General features: G+C 55.1%; 2 protein-coding genes and 1 long non-coding RNA gene across 5 annotated transcripts in view; 2 read left to right on the top strand and 1 right to left on the bottom strand.

Moving 5' to 3' along the window:
• The first annotated feature begins 1,938 nt into the window (after positions 1-1,938).
• LOC127491180 (uncharacterized) lies at positions 1,939-8,579 on the top strand. Its single transcript, XR_007919777.2, has 4 exons — positions 1,939-4,376; positions 4,735-4,920; positions 6,876-7,019; positions 8,355-8,579. It is a non-coding gene; the product is annotated as an uncharacterized lncRNA (long non-coding RNA).
• Positions 8,580-11,084: 2,505 nt separating this feature from the next.
• Positions 11,085-12,622, bottom strand: LOC108176681 (spidroin-1). Of its 3 annotated transcripts, none has more exons than XM_070052801.1 (2): positions 11,655-12,622; positions 11,085-11,374 (listed from the first exon to the last, which is right to left on the bottom strand). In XM_070052801.1, the coding sequence occupies exons 1-2, from the start codon at positions 12,583-12,585 to the stop codon at positions 11,364-11,366; spliced, it is 942 nt and encodes a 313-aa protein (XP_069908902.1). In that variant the 5' UTR covers positions 12,586-12,622; the 3' UTR covers positions 11,085-11,363. The 3 variants fall into 3 exon arrangements, with proteins under 3 accessions (XP_069908902.1, XP_051700889.2, XP_069908903.1); XM_051844929.2 differs by having other exon boundaries at positions 11,681-12,622; XM_070052802.1 differs by having other exon boundaries at positions 11,688-12,622.
• The window catches only part of NUAK1 (NUAK family kinase 1), a 74,143-nt gene continuing 71,439 nt past the window's right edge, over positions 12,613-15,316 (top strand). The window contains exon 1 of the mRNA XM_017342131.3: positions 12,613-13,190. Coding sequence (XP_017197620.3) covers positions 12,948-13,190 — 243 coding nt within the window. The 5' untranslated portion in view covers positions 12,613-12,947. The remainder of the gene's footprint in view (positions 13,191-15,316) is intronic.

The following is a 15,316-nucleotide window of genomic DNA, read 5'->3' as shown; positions in this document are numbered from 1 at the left end:
ACATGAGGATGCAGTAGCTAGGACTTTATACAGTAGGACAGAATGACGCATGCTGCTCTTAATAGTTCATTCATTCATTCATTCATTCGTTGACTGCAGGTAGCAAGTGCTTCTTTCCAGGCCTGATCTGAGGAGCAAAGAGCTACTAAGATAATTAAAGAGACACGCCCACACCATCAATAAAAAATCACGATACTCCGCTTACATTAAGCCAGCCGTCAGGCATACTTTAACACCATCCTCCCTGGACTGGGTTTGTTGGGTTCACGCTTTGTAGATGCAGAAACTGAGGCCTGGGGAGTTCAGCAATTTGCCCAAGGTCACACAGGAGGAGATGGAGGGGGCTGGGGTCTGACTCAGGTTCGACTGAGGCTGGAGCTTTCCTTCTCAGTCTCTCACGGCCTCTTCTACGCTGGAATCCGTCTGCGCTGGGCTTGCTTTGGTCACATGTGGCAGGCTTGCCAAGGGGCCACACAAGCCTGTGGTGGGTAGGCCAGTGACCCAAGAACTCGGATGAGAGCCGCTGAGACATTCAGGTGAAAGTATGAGGCTACTTCCGGAAGTTCATGGGAAAGTGGGCTATTTGATGAGCTATTTGAATGATCCAGACTCTCTGGATCATGGTCGGATCATGGCTGCACTGGGCTGGACAGGGGTGGACTGAGAGGGTCCCTCACCTGCTCCCGCCTCAGCAGCACTCTGAGCCCTGATTCGTGAACTACACAGGGTGCCTCTGTTAATTTCCCTAAATGTCTGCCCCGCATAAGGAAGACATCCAGAATCCTATCAGTTGCCCTTTTAAGAAAACACTGAGGCAGCTACTCATTTATTTACTTCCTATTTGTTTATTTATTTATGAGGCAAAGGGGTGTGGAGGGAGAGTGCTCCTATCTTCTGGTTCACTCCCCAAATGCCTGCAACAGCCAGAAACTCAATCTGGGTCTCCCACGTGGGTGTCAGGGATCCAGCCGCTTGAGGAATCACCTCGTTCCTCCCAGGATCTGCATTAGCTAGAGGCTAGAATCAGGAGTGGAGCTAGCAATTGACCCAGCTACTGTGAAATGGGATGTGTGAACCTTGACCTGATCCTACACCCCAGGCCAAATGCCCGTCCCCTTCATATATATATTTATATTTATTAGGCAGGACACAAGACACCCCCCCCTCCACACACACACGTGCGCACACACACAATGTGGTTTTTTAAAAAAGATTTATTTATTTGAAAGTCATGCACACACAGAGAGAGAGAGAGAGAGGGAGAGAGAGAGAGAGAGAAAGAGAGAGGTCTTCCATCCACTGGTTCACTCTCCAATTGGCCACAATGGCCGGAGCTGCGCCGATCCGAAGCCAGAAGCCAGGAGCTTCTTCCGGGTCACCCATGTGGCTGCAGGGGCCCAAGGGCTTGGGCCATCTTGTACTGCTTTCCCAGGCCATAGCAAGAGCTGGATCGGAAGAGGAGCAGCCGCGACTAGAACTGGTACCCATATGGGATGCTGGCGCCTCAGGCCAGGGCGTTAGCTGCGCCACAGCGCTGGCCACACACAATGTGATTCTTCGAAAAGAGCAAGAAACGACGCTGAAGCCAGGCTGGGTTTCTGTCCTGCCTTCTTTCTGGCTCATTGAATTCTAACCCAGAGGCAGAAGGCTCACTGCATTCTGTTTCATTTTAGAAGTGACATGGACACTTTGAGATTCAATGATTGTTTACAGCCCTTGTCTCCACTGTTGAGGGACAGTTTTTTTTTTCCTTCATACTATTCATTGAATTCTTTACTTTGTGTAGGGTTAATCTTATGAGTATAAAGTAAACTGAAAGTGGAATAAGAGAGGGAATAAGAGAGGAAGGAGGAGGAGGGTGGGGTGAGAGGCATCCCTGTGTTTCTCAATCTGTATATATGAAATACATGAAAAAAAAAAAAGACAGGCTGTGATGTATTGTCACCACAAAAAAGATAACTATATGAGGTCATAGATTTTTTAAAAAGATTTATTTATTTGAAAGTCAGAGTTACACAGAGAGAGGAGAGGCAGACAGAGAGGTCTTCCATCCACTGGTTCACTCCCCAATTGGCCACAACGGCTGGAGCTGCGCTGATCCGAGGCCAGGAGCCAGGAGATTGGTGGGGAGGCCCAAGGACTTGTGCCATCTTCTGCTGCTTTCCCAGGCCATAGCAGAGAGCTGGATTGGAAGAGGAGCAGCCAGGCCTTGAACCGGTGCCCATATGGGATGCTGGCACTGCAAGTGGCGCGGCTTTACCTGCTATGCCACAGTGCCGGCCCCTATTAACTAGATTTAATACTTCCACAATGTATATAGACATCAAAACATCATGCTCTACATGGTAAATACACACAGTTTTATCTGTCAGCTTAAAAATAAAAACAAAACTGAATTTTCATAAAGATAATATTTACTATGCTCATTAATATATTCTCTATTTGTTGACTTTGTTTCTTGCTCCTCAGTTGATGGATAAATAAACTATGGTTTATTCATCAGTAGGAGTGATTTGATAATAAAGAGGCATTGAATACTGGGGGAAAAGAAAGGAGCCGGAGATCTTGAAAAGCAACATCCACTTTTACAGGTGGCTTCAGAAACATGCTCTGTTTTTCTCATTTCTTCAATGAACCTATGATGGGGGCATCATTACCTCCCTCGTATAGATGGACAAACCAGGGCCCGGGAGACCGTGTGATAGGTGGGCAGCGTTGGCAGACTGAGACTGTAACCTTATAACAGCAGACACGTGCCACCTTTTATAGCTGACAAGGATTTGAGTTACCTGTCTAACCTCTCAACCCATTCGCCCAACAAACCTGGTAGGGCGCACCTGCTCTTTAGCTATTTTGCGCTGTGGCTGGCAGTTGAACTAGCCTTCTTCTCCCTGCTTCTTGGAGAATTTTCTAGTGGGCAGAGACTCGGCCACTTGGTGGTGCTGTGGGAAGATGTTTCTCCTGAGAACTTGCCTTTGAAAGGTGCAAACACCATAGACCGCACTTGAAGGGAGAGAGGTGTCCTTCATATCTGTGTGTGTGTGTGTGTGTGTGTGCCGGCTTGCAGCATCTGGCCACATCCTGCTAACTTTGGGCAGGTGGGACTCTGAGTTCAGACATTTTAGGAATCTAAGGGGCGTGCTTGTCTTGGGGACAGGGAAACACAGAGTGAGTGAGGTTCTCAGTTAATCCCCAGTCCTGCGGGTTTCCCCGGTGCCCCACCTGTCCTGAAAGAAATCAGTGGCTCTTCCCACCACGTGTAACACGCAGTTTCTTTCAGGAGTCGTTAGCTGTACAGCCCAGTGGCTTTTCTCCTTCTGTGCGCTGACTTGTGTTGCCTTCTGCGGTCTTTTGCGAGATGTGACAGCCTATGCACACTGCTGCCCTGCGTCCTGTCTCCTCACGTGCAGGCAGGGAGACCTCACCTTTGGTCTCTCAGTCTCTTAGCACATGGGGAAAACAGATGGATCTGGTGCCATGCAAAATATCCTCGTGAGGACTGAAAGAGCTCGCCACTGGGGCAGCACTTTGTAAAGTGCAAAGCACGGTGCAGATGGGAGGGACTGGGAGCTCCCTGAGAGCCGAGGGGCGTCTCTACGTTACCATTTATCCCTCCCCCACGCGACTGCATTGTCACAGGTGCTGAACTCGCATGTGCCCAGTGAACGAACGGCCAGGTGGACGCAGAGCGTCACGAGTGGGTGGGCACACTGGAAATGTGGCCACTGACCTAAGGACTTCAGGGGTTGGGGCTGGGCGAGGGAATTGGAGAAGCTGGCTCTTGAGAGGCATCTGGGACACGCGCCTCCTCTGCCAGCAAGCAGCCAGTAGATGTCTCACTGGCTGGCCGTGCGGGCAGCCTGGCTGCACTTGGCCTGAGTGAGCGGACCGAGGGCTTCTGCCGGGACAGGCTGGTGACCTGCCTGGAACGCCCTCCCTCTTGTGCCTGCTCTTGGAGCCCAGGTCCCTGGTGACAGTAAACAGAACGTACTCCAGGCCTGATACTAATCTGCCTTGGATCTTGGCAGGGTGGGGCTGGGGGACCTATCTCCCATGGTTAAGAAAATACAAATAAAAACAGCACAGGTAAATATAGGCAATTATGGAGGAAACCCAGGTCTCAAGCCCATTTTCCCCTGACCTAGAAATTTTTTGGGGGGGGGGGGTAGGGGAGGGAGAGGGCAGTTTGGGATAGAGTTACTTGGGACATTGTAATTGCTTGACGTAGTTACTATAAAATTGGTAGAATAAATCTAATGATAAAGTTAGTATTTGAGCAGCAGGCATAGCTGGTGCTGTTTTGCCAGTGCTTTCCACAGGCCACGCAGGTATGACGCTAAGTTCTGCATAGGTGCTACCTTCATTCATCCTCCGAGGTAAGTATCAACCCTGTAGGATTATAGCATCCCGACTCTAATGGTAGATAATAGTACTATACCTATTTTACAGATGAGAAAAGTGAGGTTTACTCACTTCCTGAGACTCTAGATAGAGCTAGCAGGTGGAAGAGCTACAACTCAAACCATTTGTCTATCCATTCATTCACTCCACAAACACTCACTGACCACCTACTTCTGTTTCTTTTTACTTGTTATGAATGTGGCTGCTAGAAAAGTTAGAAATGCATGAGGGAGGGGCTAGTGCTGTGGTGCCGTGGGTTAATGCCCTGGCCTGAAGCGCTGGCATCCCATATGGGTGCTGGTTTGAGACTCGGCTGCTCTACTTCCTGTCCAGCTCTCTGCTATGGTCCGGGATAGCCATGGAAGATGGCCCAAGTCCTTGGGCCCCTGCACCCACGTGGGAGATTCAGAAGTTGTTCCTGGCTCCTGGTTTCAGATCGGCGCAGCTCCAACTGTTTCAGGCAACTGGGGAGTGAACCAGCAGATGGAAGACCTCTCTCTCTCTGCCTCTCCTCTCTGTGTAAGTCTGACTTTCAAATAAATAAATAAACCTTTAAAAAAATTGCATGAGGGCAGCATTTCCAAAAGTTCACAGAAAGGTAAAATTAAAAGGCATGTTGATTTTGGTGCAGAAACGCTAAAATCCCTGCATGGATTTTCTGTCACATGCGATTTCCATGAACTTTTGGAAGAGTGTCTGTGTGGCTCATATCATCTTTCTGTCGGACACAGCTGCTTCAGACCTGGCCATCCTGCGCTCAAGGGCAGCTGGGAGGAGCCGGGTGAGCCACTGAGTCATTGCAATGCCATGAGGTAACCTGGGAACGGAGTGCCCTGGGGACGGAGAACTGAACCTTCAGTTCTGCCCAGCGCAGGGTCAGAGGAGAGGTAAATGCCCTCAGATGAGCACCCTAGATGAGTAGGAGTTGGCTGTCCGAGGACAGCAGAGGGGGCATCCCAGACAATGGGCACAGCAGGTGCACAGGCTCAGAGGCATGGAGCAGTGGGAAGGGCACCTGGAATGCGAGGTGCATCAGGGCGGGTGTGAATATGAGTCAAGGGCGTCCTATGGGGTGTGACCATGCAGGAAACGGGAAGGCAGCACTATGAAGCCAGAAGAAGGAGCACTGGTGGTGCCAGCTTCCATGCCCCATGGTTGCTCCTGCAGAGGTCAGCTCGTTGACTCCAGGCCTGTTTGTTGAGTTTCTGTTGCGTGCTAGGCATTGTCTCGGGACTACAAGGCAGGGAACAAGGCAGATGGAAGCCACTGCTGACAGGCAGGGCACAATATCCAGGGCAAGGAGGAAAGAGAACAAACGGGTCAGAGAGGTGGAGTGACTCAGATGAAGTCACACAGCTGGGAACCAGTAAGACCAGGATTCTAATGAGTTCCTGTGGAACGAATGCCAGCACTCTGCTTGCTTTGCCTGGACCGACCTTGTCCTGAAGGCCCCAGCGGATCAGCAGAGTTTTGGAGGAGGCAGCCCAGCGGCAGATGGGTGTTTCAGGGAAGAACTATGGTGGTCACACGGAGGAGGAAAAGCCCTGCGATAGTGACTAAGAGTGGTCAGACTCGTGCTTTGCAGTTCTTGGCATCCGTCATGGCCACCTCCTTGGCCTCTCTGCGGCCCCCATGCCTCTCCACGTCTGTTTTCAATACTGTGGCTAGAGGGAGACGGTCCAAACCTGAGTCTGACTATGTCACTGCCTTAAGCAAAGTTGGCCAATGGTTTTGTGCATGGCCCGGGATGAAATTCACACCTCCAGCATCACTCCATGACGTCCTGCACGGTTTGGTCCTCTCTTAACTCTCTGGACTCAACTCCTAGTACTCTGCCTTCTTCACTCCACCCACAGGGGCTTTCTGCCCGCGGGCCTTTGCATAGTTCCCCTGCCTGGAAGCTCTCCCTGGATATCCTGAGTGTCCCACTGGTATGTACCCTCCCTTGCTTCCTTGGGGCCCGTGCTCACATGTCACGTGACCAGAAAGTCCTCCACTGGTCACCCTCTTCATTCTTACTCCCTGGCCCCTCCCACTATCTGCCATGTCACACACTTACCTGTCCAGGGCTCATTGTCTGTCAGTCAACGTAACGAAGTCAGGAACTATATTTCCTTTATTTTGTTGTTTGTATCCCTAACACCTAGCATCATGAGTCAGCACTTAGTTAATACCACTAAGTGCATGAGCCTATTCAGGGAGCACCCTGCAGGGAAAAGCTCTGTAGTCCAAGCTGATGCTCCCAGAACCCTCCGCAGGACCTCAACGGAACCCCGCGAGACTCCCGCACACCCTGCCTTCGACACAGCCACTGTCTCCACCTGCTGGCACCCACCCCTTCCCGGGTGGCGCACCGCGTCTTCTGCTCTGCAGTCCTGCCAATACCTTCCCCGTCGACAGGAATTCATCTTGTTTCAGTTTCTTTTTTTGCTACTGGAACCTTCCACCGAGTCTCTGCTCTGTGATTCTCGCAGGAAGAAGCTATCTCATTTTCCAGCATGAAGTTAGAACAGAGAAAACAAAGCCAGAGGGACTGCTGCCAACCGCCACGTGCCCCAGGCCCTTCACCTGTGCATGAGGATCGAGGAGGGGATGAATCTCCTGCAGGAGGCAGTCAGGTCAGTGCCGGAGTCACCCGGGGCCACCGCCTGTTCCACTCTGTCCCATGCTGCAGTGGACACCCTGCCTTCTCGGTCTGCAAACAGGAGAGATTGAAAGCAAAACCACACCCTGGGTTGTTTTGATGGTGTCCCCGGCATGGATTCTATTTGTGCCTTGTTTCCTGATGTCACCTATCAATGCCCGTGAAAAGATCTTGCCTTACATTCTTTTTTTAAAATTTTTTATTTATTATTTATTTTCTGACAGGCAGAGTGGACAGCGAGAGAGAGAGAGAGAGAGAGAGAGAGAGAGAGACAGAGAGAAAGGTCTTCCTTGGCCGTTGGTTCACCCTCCAATGGCCGCTGTGGCCGGCGCACTGCGGCCGGCGCATCGCGCTGATCTGATGGCAGGAGCCAGGTGCTTCTCCTGGTCTCCCATGGGGTGCAGGGCCCAAGCACTTGGGTCATCCTCCACTGCACTCCTGGGCCACAGCAGAGAGCTGGCCTGGAAGAGGGGCAACCGGGACAGAATCCGGTGCCCTGACCGGGACTAGAACCCCATGTGCCAGCGCCGCAAGGCGGAGGATTAGCCTAGTGAGCGGCGGCGCCAGCCGCCTTACATTCTTTATACACAAAACGTGGGAGGATGGATCTGACTGCTCACCTCCTGCTGTTTGCAGTGCTGTTTTGTTTCTTACTAATTCACTCAGTCCTCACCAAAAATCTTCTATGATAGGTTAAAAAACATTTAATGAAAAAATTTTGTTTGAAACAGGGGTGGGGTGGAGTGGTTCATCTCCCATTCACTGGTTTTCTCCTCAAATGTCTGCAACAGCTAGGACTGTGCCAGTCTGAAGCTAGAAGGACAAAACTGAATCCAGGTCCCCGACACGGGTGGCACAGGCCACGCACTAGTGCTGCCTCCCAAGATGGACATTAACAGGAAGCTGGAATGGAGGTAGCTGGGGCTCAAACCCTGGCCCTTTGATATCGGATACAACATTCCACACAGGGTCTTAATGGCTGTGCCAAACACCCGCCCTTAACATTCTCATTTGAAAAATGAGAAACCAAAAACAAACAGGAAGTTGCCCAAGATCACACAGCTAGAAAGGGGTAGAGCCAGGACTTGCACTTGGCAGGTCTGGGTTGCTGAGTCCATGTTCCAAGTCCCCATCGGCTATGATTTTGCTGTTTCCCATCAGAAGTCATACCCCATTGGAGAGGTAATTACAAGTAGGATGGGGTTGGGGGGGGTGGCACTGTGGCTTAGCGGGTAAAGCCTGCTGCCTGCAGTGCTGGCATCCCATATGTGCACTGGTTCGAGTCCCGGCTGCTCCACTTCTGATCCAGCTCTCTGCTATGGCCTGGGAAAGCAGTAGAAGATGGCCCAAGTCCTTAGACCCTTGCACCTGCACGAGAGACCTGGAAGAAGCTCCTGGCTCCTAGCTTTGGATCATCACAGCTCTGGCTGCTGCGGCCAATTGGGGTGTGAACCAGTGGACGGAAGACCCCCACCCCACCCCTGCCTTTCTGTAACTCTTTCAAATAAATAAATAATTTTTTTTTTTTAAAAAAGGAAGTGGGACGGGGTGGGTGGTGCCCTCTTGAGGCTCTGCTCTTGATGGGTGGGCCCGTGATGGGTGGGCCCGTGATGGGTTCACGGATGCTGGGGCTGTATCCACAGTGTCCGTTTCTTGTGTGCATCCCTCCTCTCTCAAGACTGAGTGTCTTGTCACTGGACGCCCTCTGCTGTGTCACAGTGCAGCAAGACAGCCCTCGGCAGGGGCTGAGCATGGGGCCAGGCTTCAGGACATCTCAGCTTCCGAACCTCTGAGGAGCAAATTTCTTTACAAATTACCTAGTATAGCACCAGAAAACCGAGTTGAGACACCATGTTTACAGTCTAGCTTTCAGGCTCATGTGTCAACTTGAGTTATTTAGCCCACATTCAAACAGCTTGGGTCCAGCCAGGAGGTGAGGTGGCTGGGGGTCAGCTGAATGCCCTCCCTGGTGCCTGCTACTCCAAGACTGGATGGAAGCTGCCTGAAGGTAGCCGAGCCTGGTCTGACTTGTCCTAGCGCATCCCTAGCCCCAGATGCATGAAATGCGTCAACTTGGGTTTCTTAACTATCGAATATTTACTCCTCAATGTATGCAGGTGTAGAGACCCAGGCTTCCTTAGCGTCTCGCTTCACCATCCCCTGGGGTCTTAGAGGCCTATTTCCAGCTTGGCAGAGTGGGACGGGCACACCCACGTTTTAAACACCCTGGCCAGCAATCACCAAGCATCACTGGTGCTTCTGTTCCTTTACATCGATTTGGTAGCCAGGGCTGGGAAACGCGTCCCTGGCTGAGTAGCTGCCGGGAAGCTCCCCATGACGGCCGGAGGAGCGTTGAGTTTTGGGTGGGTTTTGAGACTTCTGCCGCACTGCAGAAAAGTATGCTTTTCGGGTGCTGTTTAGTGAAACTTGTCCATTAGGCAGCATTCAAATCAGAATTGTCACCATCTTACATAAAACCTCGTTTAGACGAATGGGAGAACAGTGTCGACCAAAGTGTGCCCATGAACGGATGTCATTAATAGAGGTCCAAGCCGGGGAGAGTTTAGGGAGCTGGCTTCAAGCCTGGACTTGGGCAACTGCTGCTTGATCACAGGCGACTTCTTTAACCTCTTAGAGAATCCATTTTCTTGGCAGTGGAACGGGGATTCTAACACCCACCAAGCAGTTTTACGAAGGTTAGATGGAATATATACACAAAATAGAGGACCAGCGAGAGGATGGTAGAGTGCTACCTGTCATTTATGGATCGGTATATAAATATATGTATAATATCTACTAAATAAATATAAATATGTAAGTGTTCTATATATAGTAGATACGTGACTACTGATATTACTGTTTTCTGAACAAGATTTCCCGTGAATGAGAATGGATCTTCTTCCTGTTGAATTGCGTCAACAATACAAAGTGAATACAGGACAACTATGGAGGAATGTGTAAGATGTAGGCCAGTGAGGTGTCAAGGTTCCGAGTGCGCATGTTACAACACCTGTCCTGTGTCAGCATGAAACCAGCAAGCAGCCTCTACTCAGGCAGAGTGATCGAACCGCTTTCTATCCCTGCCCAGAATTCTAGCGGGAGACACGAAGAGGACGGGTGAAGTGTGCCCCTAAAAGCCACGACGTGTTACGTGTGTCTCTCAATCCTCACCTGATTTGTGAACCACGCCGTTATCACTGCCGATGCCATGTGTATGGTCACCATCACCCCCTCCCAGGTGAGAGGACAGAGGCACTGTGGGGGAAAATAACGGCCCAGGATGGCTACAGCAGGTGGCCCGTGGATGTGGCCAGTCTGACCCCAGAGCTCAGGCGGTTACTGCAGGAGCCTGGCTGTAGTTGGAGGAGGTGCTTCATGTACGCGAACCCGCCCTTGTGCACGGTGCACACTAGCACTGTGCCGCGTGGAGCCCGTTACAAATGCTGTAGGGATTCCGTGAGCAGCTGGACTCTCAGCGCATGCCAGGGACCTCCTCCAGCACCGGTGCCTTCCCGCCTCCTGGTTCAACGACAGGTGACAGGCGGCACGGCAAAGAGCAGGAGCTGAGGGAGGCACATGTAGGGTTGCAGTCCTGGTGCTGCTGTTCAGGAGCTGGGTAACCTGAGGCGAATTACCTAACCTTTCTGATCCGATGTCCTCAGCCCATGGCAGGTGCTGTTCATTCAACAGGTAGGGGTGAAATCCATAACACTGTCAGGCAGCATGATCGAGGCCGTGCCAGCACCCCACATCTCAGCGGGTTAACCCAACAGCACCTTCATAGTCACCCAGTGCGGGCTGGCTGCGGCTCTCCTGGAATCTACACGGGCCCCGGGCTGGCTTGGGGAGGTTCCAGCTCCGTCCCCATGATTGCTCAGGCATGGAGAAGCAGCCCTGGCAACCTGCTCGCGTATCCCTTGAGGTTCCCACTTGCAAGCAACACGACCATCCCCGTCTCCCGCCACTGGCCTCAGCAAGTGGGAATGGCCAGAGGGTTCCCACCCAGCTCAGGGGAGGGAAAGAACCAAACAAACTATTGGGTGAGTTTTCACGGCCACTGCGGACACAATCACAGATCCTCCAATCAGAACTTTCCAAAGAGGCAAAAGGGAGCTTTGAGAGGTTCAACAGTTCAAGGTACCGGGAAGCCAGGACTCCATGGCGGGCCGCTCGCTCTCTTAAACCTGCAGGTAGACTGGTGGGGGCTGGGGGACCCCGCCAGGGTGGTGGACCCGACAGGTGTGAACAAATGCACCCTTTGTGTGTGCCACGTCTCCTGCGGCGGCAGGATTCACTTCAAGCATGGGTGCAAGGTACATCAAAGAGCTCCTGGAAAAGAAAATGCAACACGTGTGTTGATTGCTGAAATCCATGCTTGCCAGGAGAGGAACTGAACCCGAGAACAAGAGTGCAGCCCAGCCAGGTACAGCAAGGACGGGGCCACTGCAACTGGGGCGGGGCGCAGAGGCCCGGGGGAGTCCAGGTGAGGCGCCAGACAGGAGGGAGGGCGACAAGGAGTGACGGCGGAAAGGATGGAACCAGGCGGCGGCAGGCAGGGGTCGCGTCCCGGGTGCATAAGCAAAGAACGGCCCGGCCGGTCCCAACACACCGCACCCGGCCTCCGCGGCCCAGCACCTCGCACCACTTCCAACTGCCCCACGGCCATGTCCTCGGGCTCTCTTCTTCTTCCTCGCCTGCTCAGCAGGTCGGGGGCAGCGTCCCGCGTGTGGAGACCCTTCCCGGCTGACCCGCACCTGTGGGTCCCGGTCGCCGCTCCCAGCTCCAGGACCTGGCCTTTCCAGGTTAAGAGAGGTGCAAAGAAGCCAGGAGGCCTGCAGGGCGCGGCGGCCGGGGGGGTCCCTGGTGTGCCCACCTCGGACCGCGGTCTCCGCGGGCAGACCCGGCGCGGCCCTGGGCGCGGTGGGAAGGCCGGCGGGCCCCGGGCTCGGCCTCTGAGGCCCTCTCCCGGGCTGTCGCGGCTCGGAGCGGCGGCCGGGGCGCGCAGCAGCGGGTGCGCCGCCGCGGGAGCGCGGCCGTGACTCGCCGCCGGAGCCGGACCCCGCCCCGCCGCCCCTCCCCCAGCCCCGCCGCCACACCGACCGGAAAATGAACGGGCCCCGGCGGCCCCCGGCGGCCCCCGGCTCGCCGCGCTCTCGCTCTCCGGGGCCCGCGTCCCCGCAAGCCGCCGCCGCCACCGCCGCCCCGGCGCGAGCAGGAACGGAGACCGAGCGGCCCGAGCCGGAGGCGGCGGCAGGCCCTGGAGAAGCGCCGGGCACCGCGGCACCCGGGCTGAGAGCCCCTCCCCCGCCCGGCGAGGACAAAGCCCCCGAGCCGGCCCGCGCCGCACAAAGGGCGAGTCGCGACACGCACCCCAGCCCCCTCCCGGCTCGGGGTGGCCCCAGCGGCGGCGGGGCGGCGGGGGAAGCCCCACGGCCGCGCCGCCCCCCGCGCCCCTCCCCCGGGGCCGCGAGCGCGCCGCTCCGCCCCCCGGCCGTCTGCGCGTCCTGCCGGGGAGGGGCTGGGGGCGCGGCGCCCCACATAACACTCCCCCTCCGGCGCGCGGAGCCACCCCGCTCCCTCCTCCCGCCGCCGCCGCCGCCGCCGCCGCCGCCGCCGCGGCCGCCACCTCGCCCGACGCTCCGCAGCTCGCCGCGGCCGGGGGGCGGTGCGCGGACCGTGCGCGCCCGGGGCGCCAGATGTGCAGTTCCCGCGGCCGCCAGTGACCGAGCCGCAGCCCGGGCGGGATCGGGCCGCCTCGCCCATGCTGCGGGGGCGACCTTAAGCGCACCCCGGCTTCCCTCGCCTGGGACCCCGACACCCTTCCTCCTCCTCCCCCCACAACCTCCCCCGAGCGCTGTGCCCGGTTCTGCCCGCGCCAGCCCGGCTCGCCTCCCCTCTGGACATGGAAGCGGCCGCTGCGCCCGCGGCGAGGGACGGCCCGGACTGGAGGCCGGGGGCTCCGGGCTCTCCCCCGGAGGCGGGGGCGGCGGCGGCGGCGGCGGCCCCCGAGCCCAGGAAGCCGCACGGCGTGAAGCGACATCACCATAAGCACAACTTGAAGCACCGCTACGAGCTGCAGGAGACCCTGGGCAAAGGCACCTACGGCAAAGTCAAGCGGGCCACCGAGAGGTTTTCGGGCCGAGTGGTGAGTGAGGGGCGTCCCGGGGCGGGGTGGGGGTCCGTGAGCGCTGGGACCGAGCGAGAACCCCTCCGCCGCAAGCGCCCCGTGACGCAGGCGTGTCTCCCCAAACACTTGTTACATCCTGTCGGCACATATTTGGGGGGCTTTTAATCCCCCTTTATCCCGGCAGCCTAGCGCTGTGTAGGATTTGCAGGTTATTTTGCAACTTTAGGACTCTGGGGGTCTCCCTGGAGGGACCGCGTGCGCGCCGTGCCCGGGGATGTCCCCTCAGTCCCCTGTCTCTGCGTTATCCCCCATCACCCCTACAAAGCCCCTCTCTGCATCCTCTTGAAACTCCCGGCTCGCATCGCCCTGACGCTGCTGTCCCTGGAAGGGAGGGCGGACTTCTGCCCCCCCCCCCCCACTTTTTTTTTAGAGAAGGGTAGGGAGCAAAAATAAACCCAACCACTGCATGCCTGCGAATTGTGACAGTTGGCATCGTGGCTTCTGGAAATGCCCAGGGCATGGTATCCAGGCAGGCGCTGATCGGGGCACCGGGGGGAGCCGTTCAGACACAGACGCTGCAGGGCTGAGTTGCGGCAAAGTCAGCTGCCATGCACGCAGGTCCTGGCTGCGCTGCTACCAGATTGTCGGAGGGGTCTCGCCCAGCTGCCCCTGAGACAGCTGAGACCCTACTGGGGTCCCAGCTCCCCTGGCGCAGCCCGGATCCTGATCTGCAGAAGAGGGCCTTGCGATGGCACACTGCTTGTGGCTGGGGAGTTGGACTGTTGCAGAAATATTGTGTGTGGTGTGTGGCAGAAAATTAACATGGTTCTTTGGCTGGAAGCAGATCAGATGTATTTTCATCGATTTCGGGCCAAAGCCAGAAACTAATTGTGGGAATCCCCATAGGCACTTCTGGGGGGGGGATGTTTGGGGGCCCAGGGTTGCTCATAAACTTGACAAATGGCCACAGGGGCTTGGGGGGGGGGCAAAATGAGCTGTCACATAAAGGGTTGATGTTGACGTCTTTTTCCTTGTGCATTTGTGCAGGGGTCAGTTCTGTGGGCAGAGTGGGCACCAGTCAGCTAAGTCGAGCCCCCAGATTCTTGGATACCTGGATAACCTCATTTCTCAGATCTTGGGCTGATACAACGTTAGCCTATAACTTTTAGAAAAGAAGCCTGTTATCGATTAATCGGAGATTCGGGGTGGTGTATTTGTTTTTGAAGGCTGCCTCCGGAAGAGTTGGCTAATTCTTTAGCGAGCAAGTAGCTGAGGATTCACGCTGGGCAGGTGCGGCCGCTGCAGATGGAGTACTCTGAGGAGGAGAAGGGCCGTAAGAATGCCCTCTGGGGTCCGTAGAAGGGGCCCAGGACATCATTCATGCTCCTCTGGCTGAGTGTTGAAGAAGCAGAAACCAAGCTTAGCTCCCTCCTTGCGCCTGTTGTCTTAATAGCTGTTGAAGAATCGCGCTGGGAAGTTGGAAAGCAGAATAATGAAAAGCAGACGGGGCTCGCGCTGCAGGTTGAGGATGTGAATGTGAGGAGGGAGGGGTGGAGCAGTAAGGGTGTGTCTGGGGTCTGTGGAAGGGACCCTGCTGCCTACATGCTGTGTGTAGGAGTGGACCCTCCTCTTTTGGTAGACGCCTTTCTGAGCTGCTTTGGCGTTTGCTGGCGGTGGTTCGCCTAGCTCCCTGATTCAAACCAGGTTAAAAATGAAAGGGACTTCCATTAGTGGGCAGGAGCCCTTTATCTGCAGAAAACTGTGAACATTCCATCAGGATTTCACCAGATGACCACTAGGGGGCGCCCGGAGAACGGTGGAGGCGCCACCTCTCAGCTGCGAAGCTTTCAATCTGCTGTTATTGTCCAGCCTGAGTTCAGTTTCCCATTGTGCTATTAATTTCAGCTAAATCTCCTGTTTTACTCAAAAATTATGTAGAGATTTCGAAGCTGGCAGCAGATCCAGGCCCAGATACTGGCAATCCCCAAAACTGCTTCGTTTATTCAGGGAGCTGTTTTCTATTTGGTAGTTCTACTAGCCTGATCCCCTGGTGAAATCCTCGCATGGAACAGATGGGAAGACTGAGGTTTGGCCCCGAATCCTCCCCCTGCCGAGCGCACTGCTCACAGATGGCATGAGAACGT

The sequence above is a fragment of the Oryctolagus cuniculus genome, chromosome 11 (assembly GCF_964237555.1).
Source record: "Oryctolagus cuniculus chromosome 11, mOryCun1.1, whole genome shotgun sequence".
Classification (NCBI taxonomy): domain Eukaryota; kingdom Metazoa; phylum Chordata; class Mammalia; order Lagomorpha; family Leporidae; genus Oryctolagus; species Oryctolagus cuniculus.
This window is presented reverse-complemented; position numbering and strand designations above follow the sequence as displayed.

Bases quoted from the DNA above. Each gene is read 5' to 3' on its own strand.
- LOC108176681 (XM_051844929.2), bottom strand. From the start codon at position 12,585: ATGTGGGGCGCCGCGCCCCCAGCCCCTCCCCGGCAGGACGCGCAGACG. The intron at 11,375-11,680 runs GTGCTGGGCCGC...TTTCTTTTCCAG, and splicing joins GCAGTTGGAAGTGGTGCGAG to GAGCTCTTTGATGTACCTTG.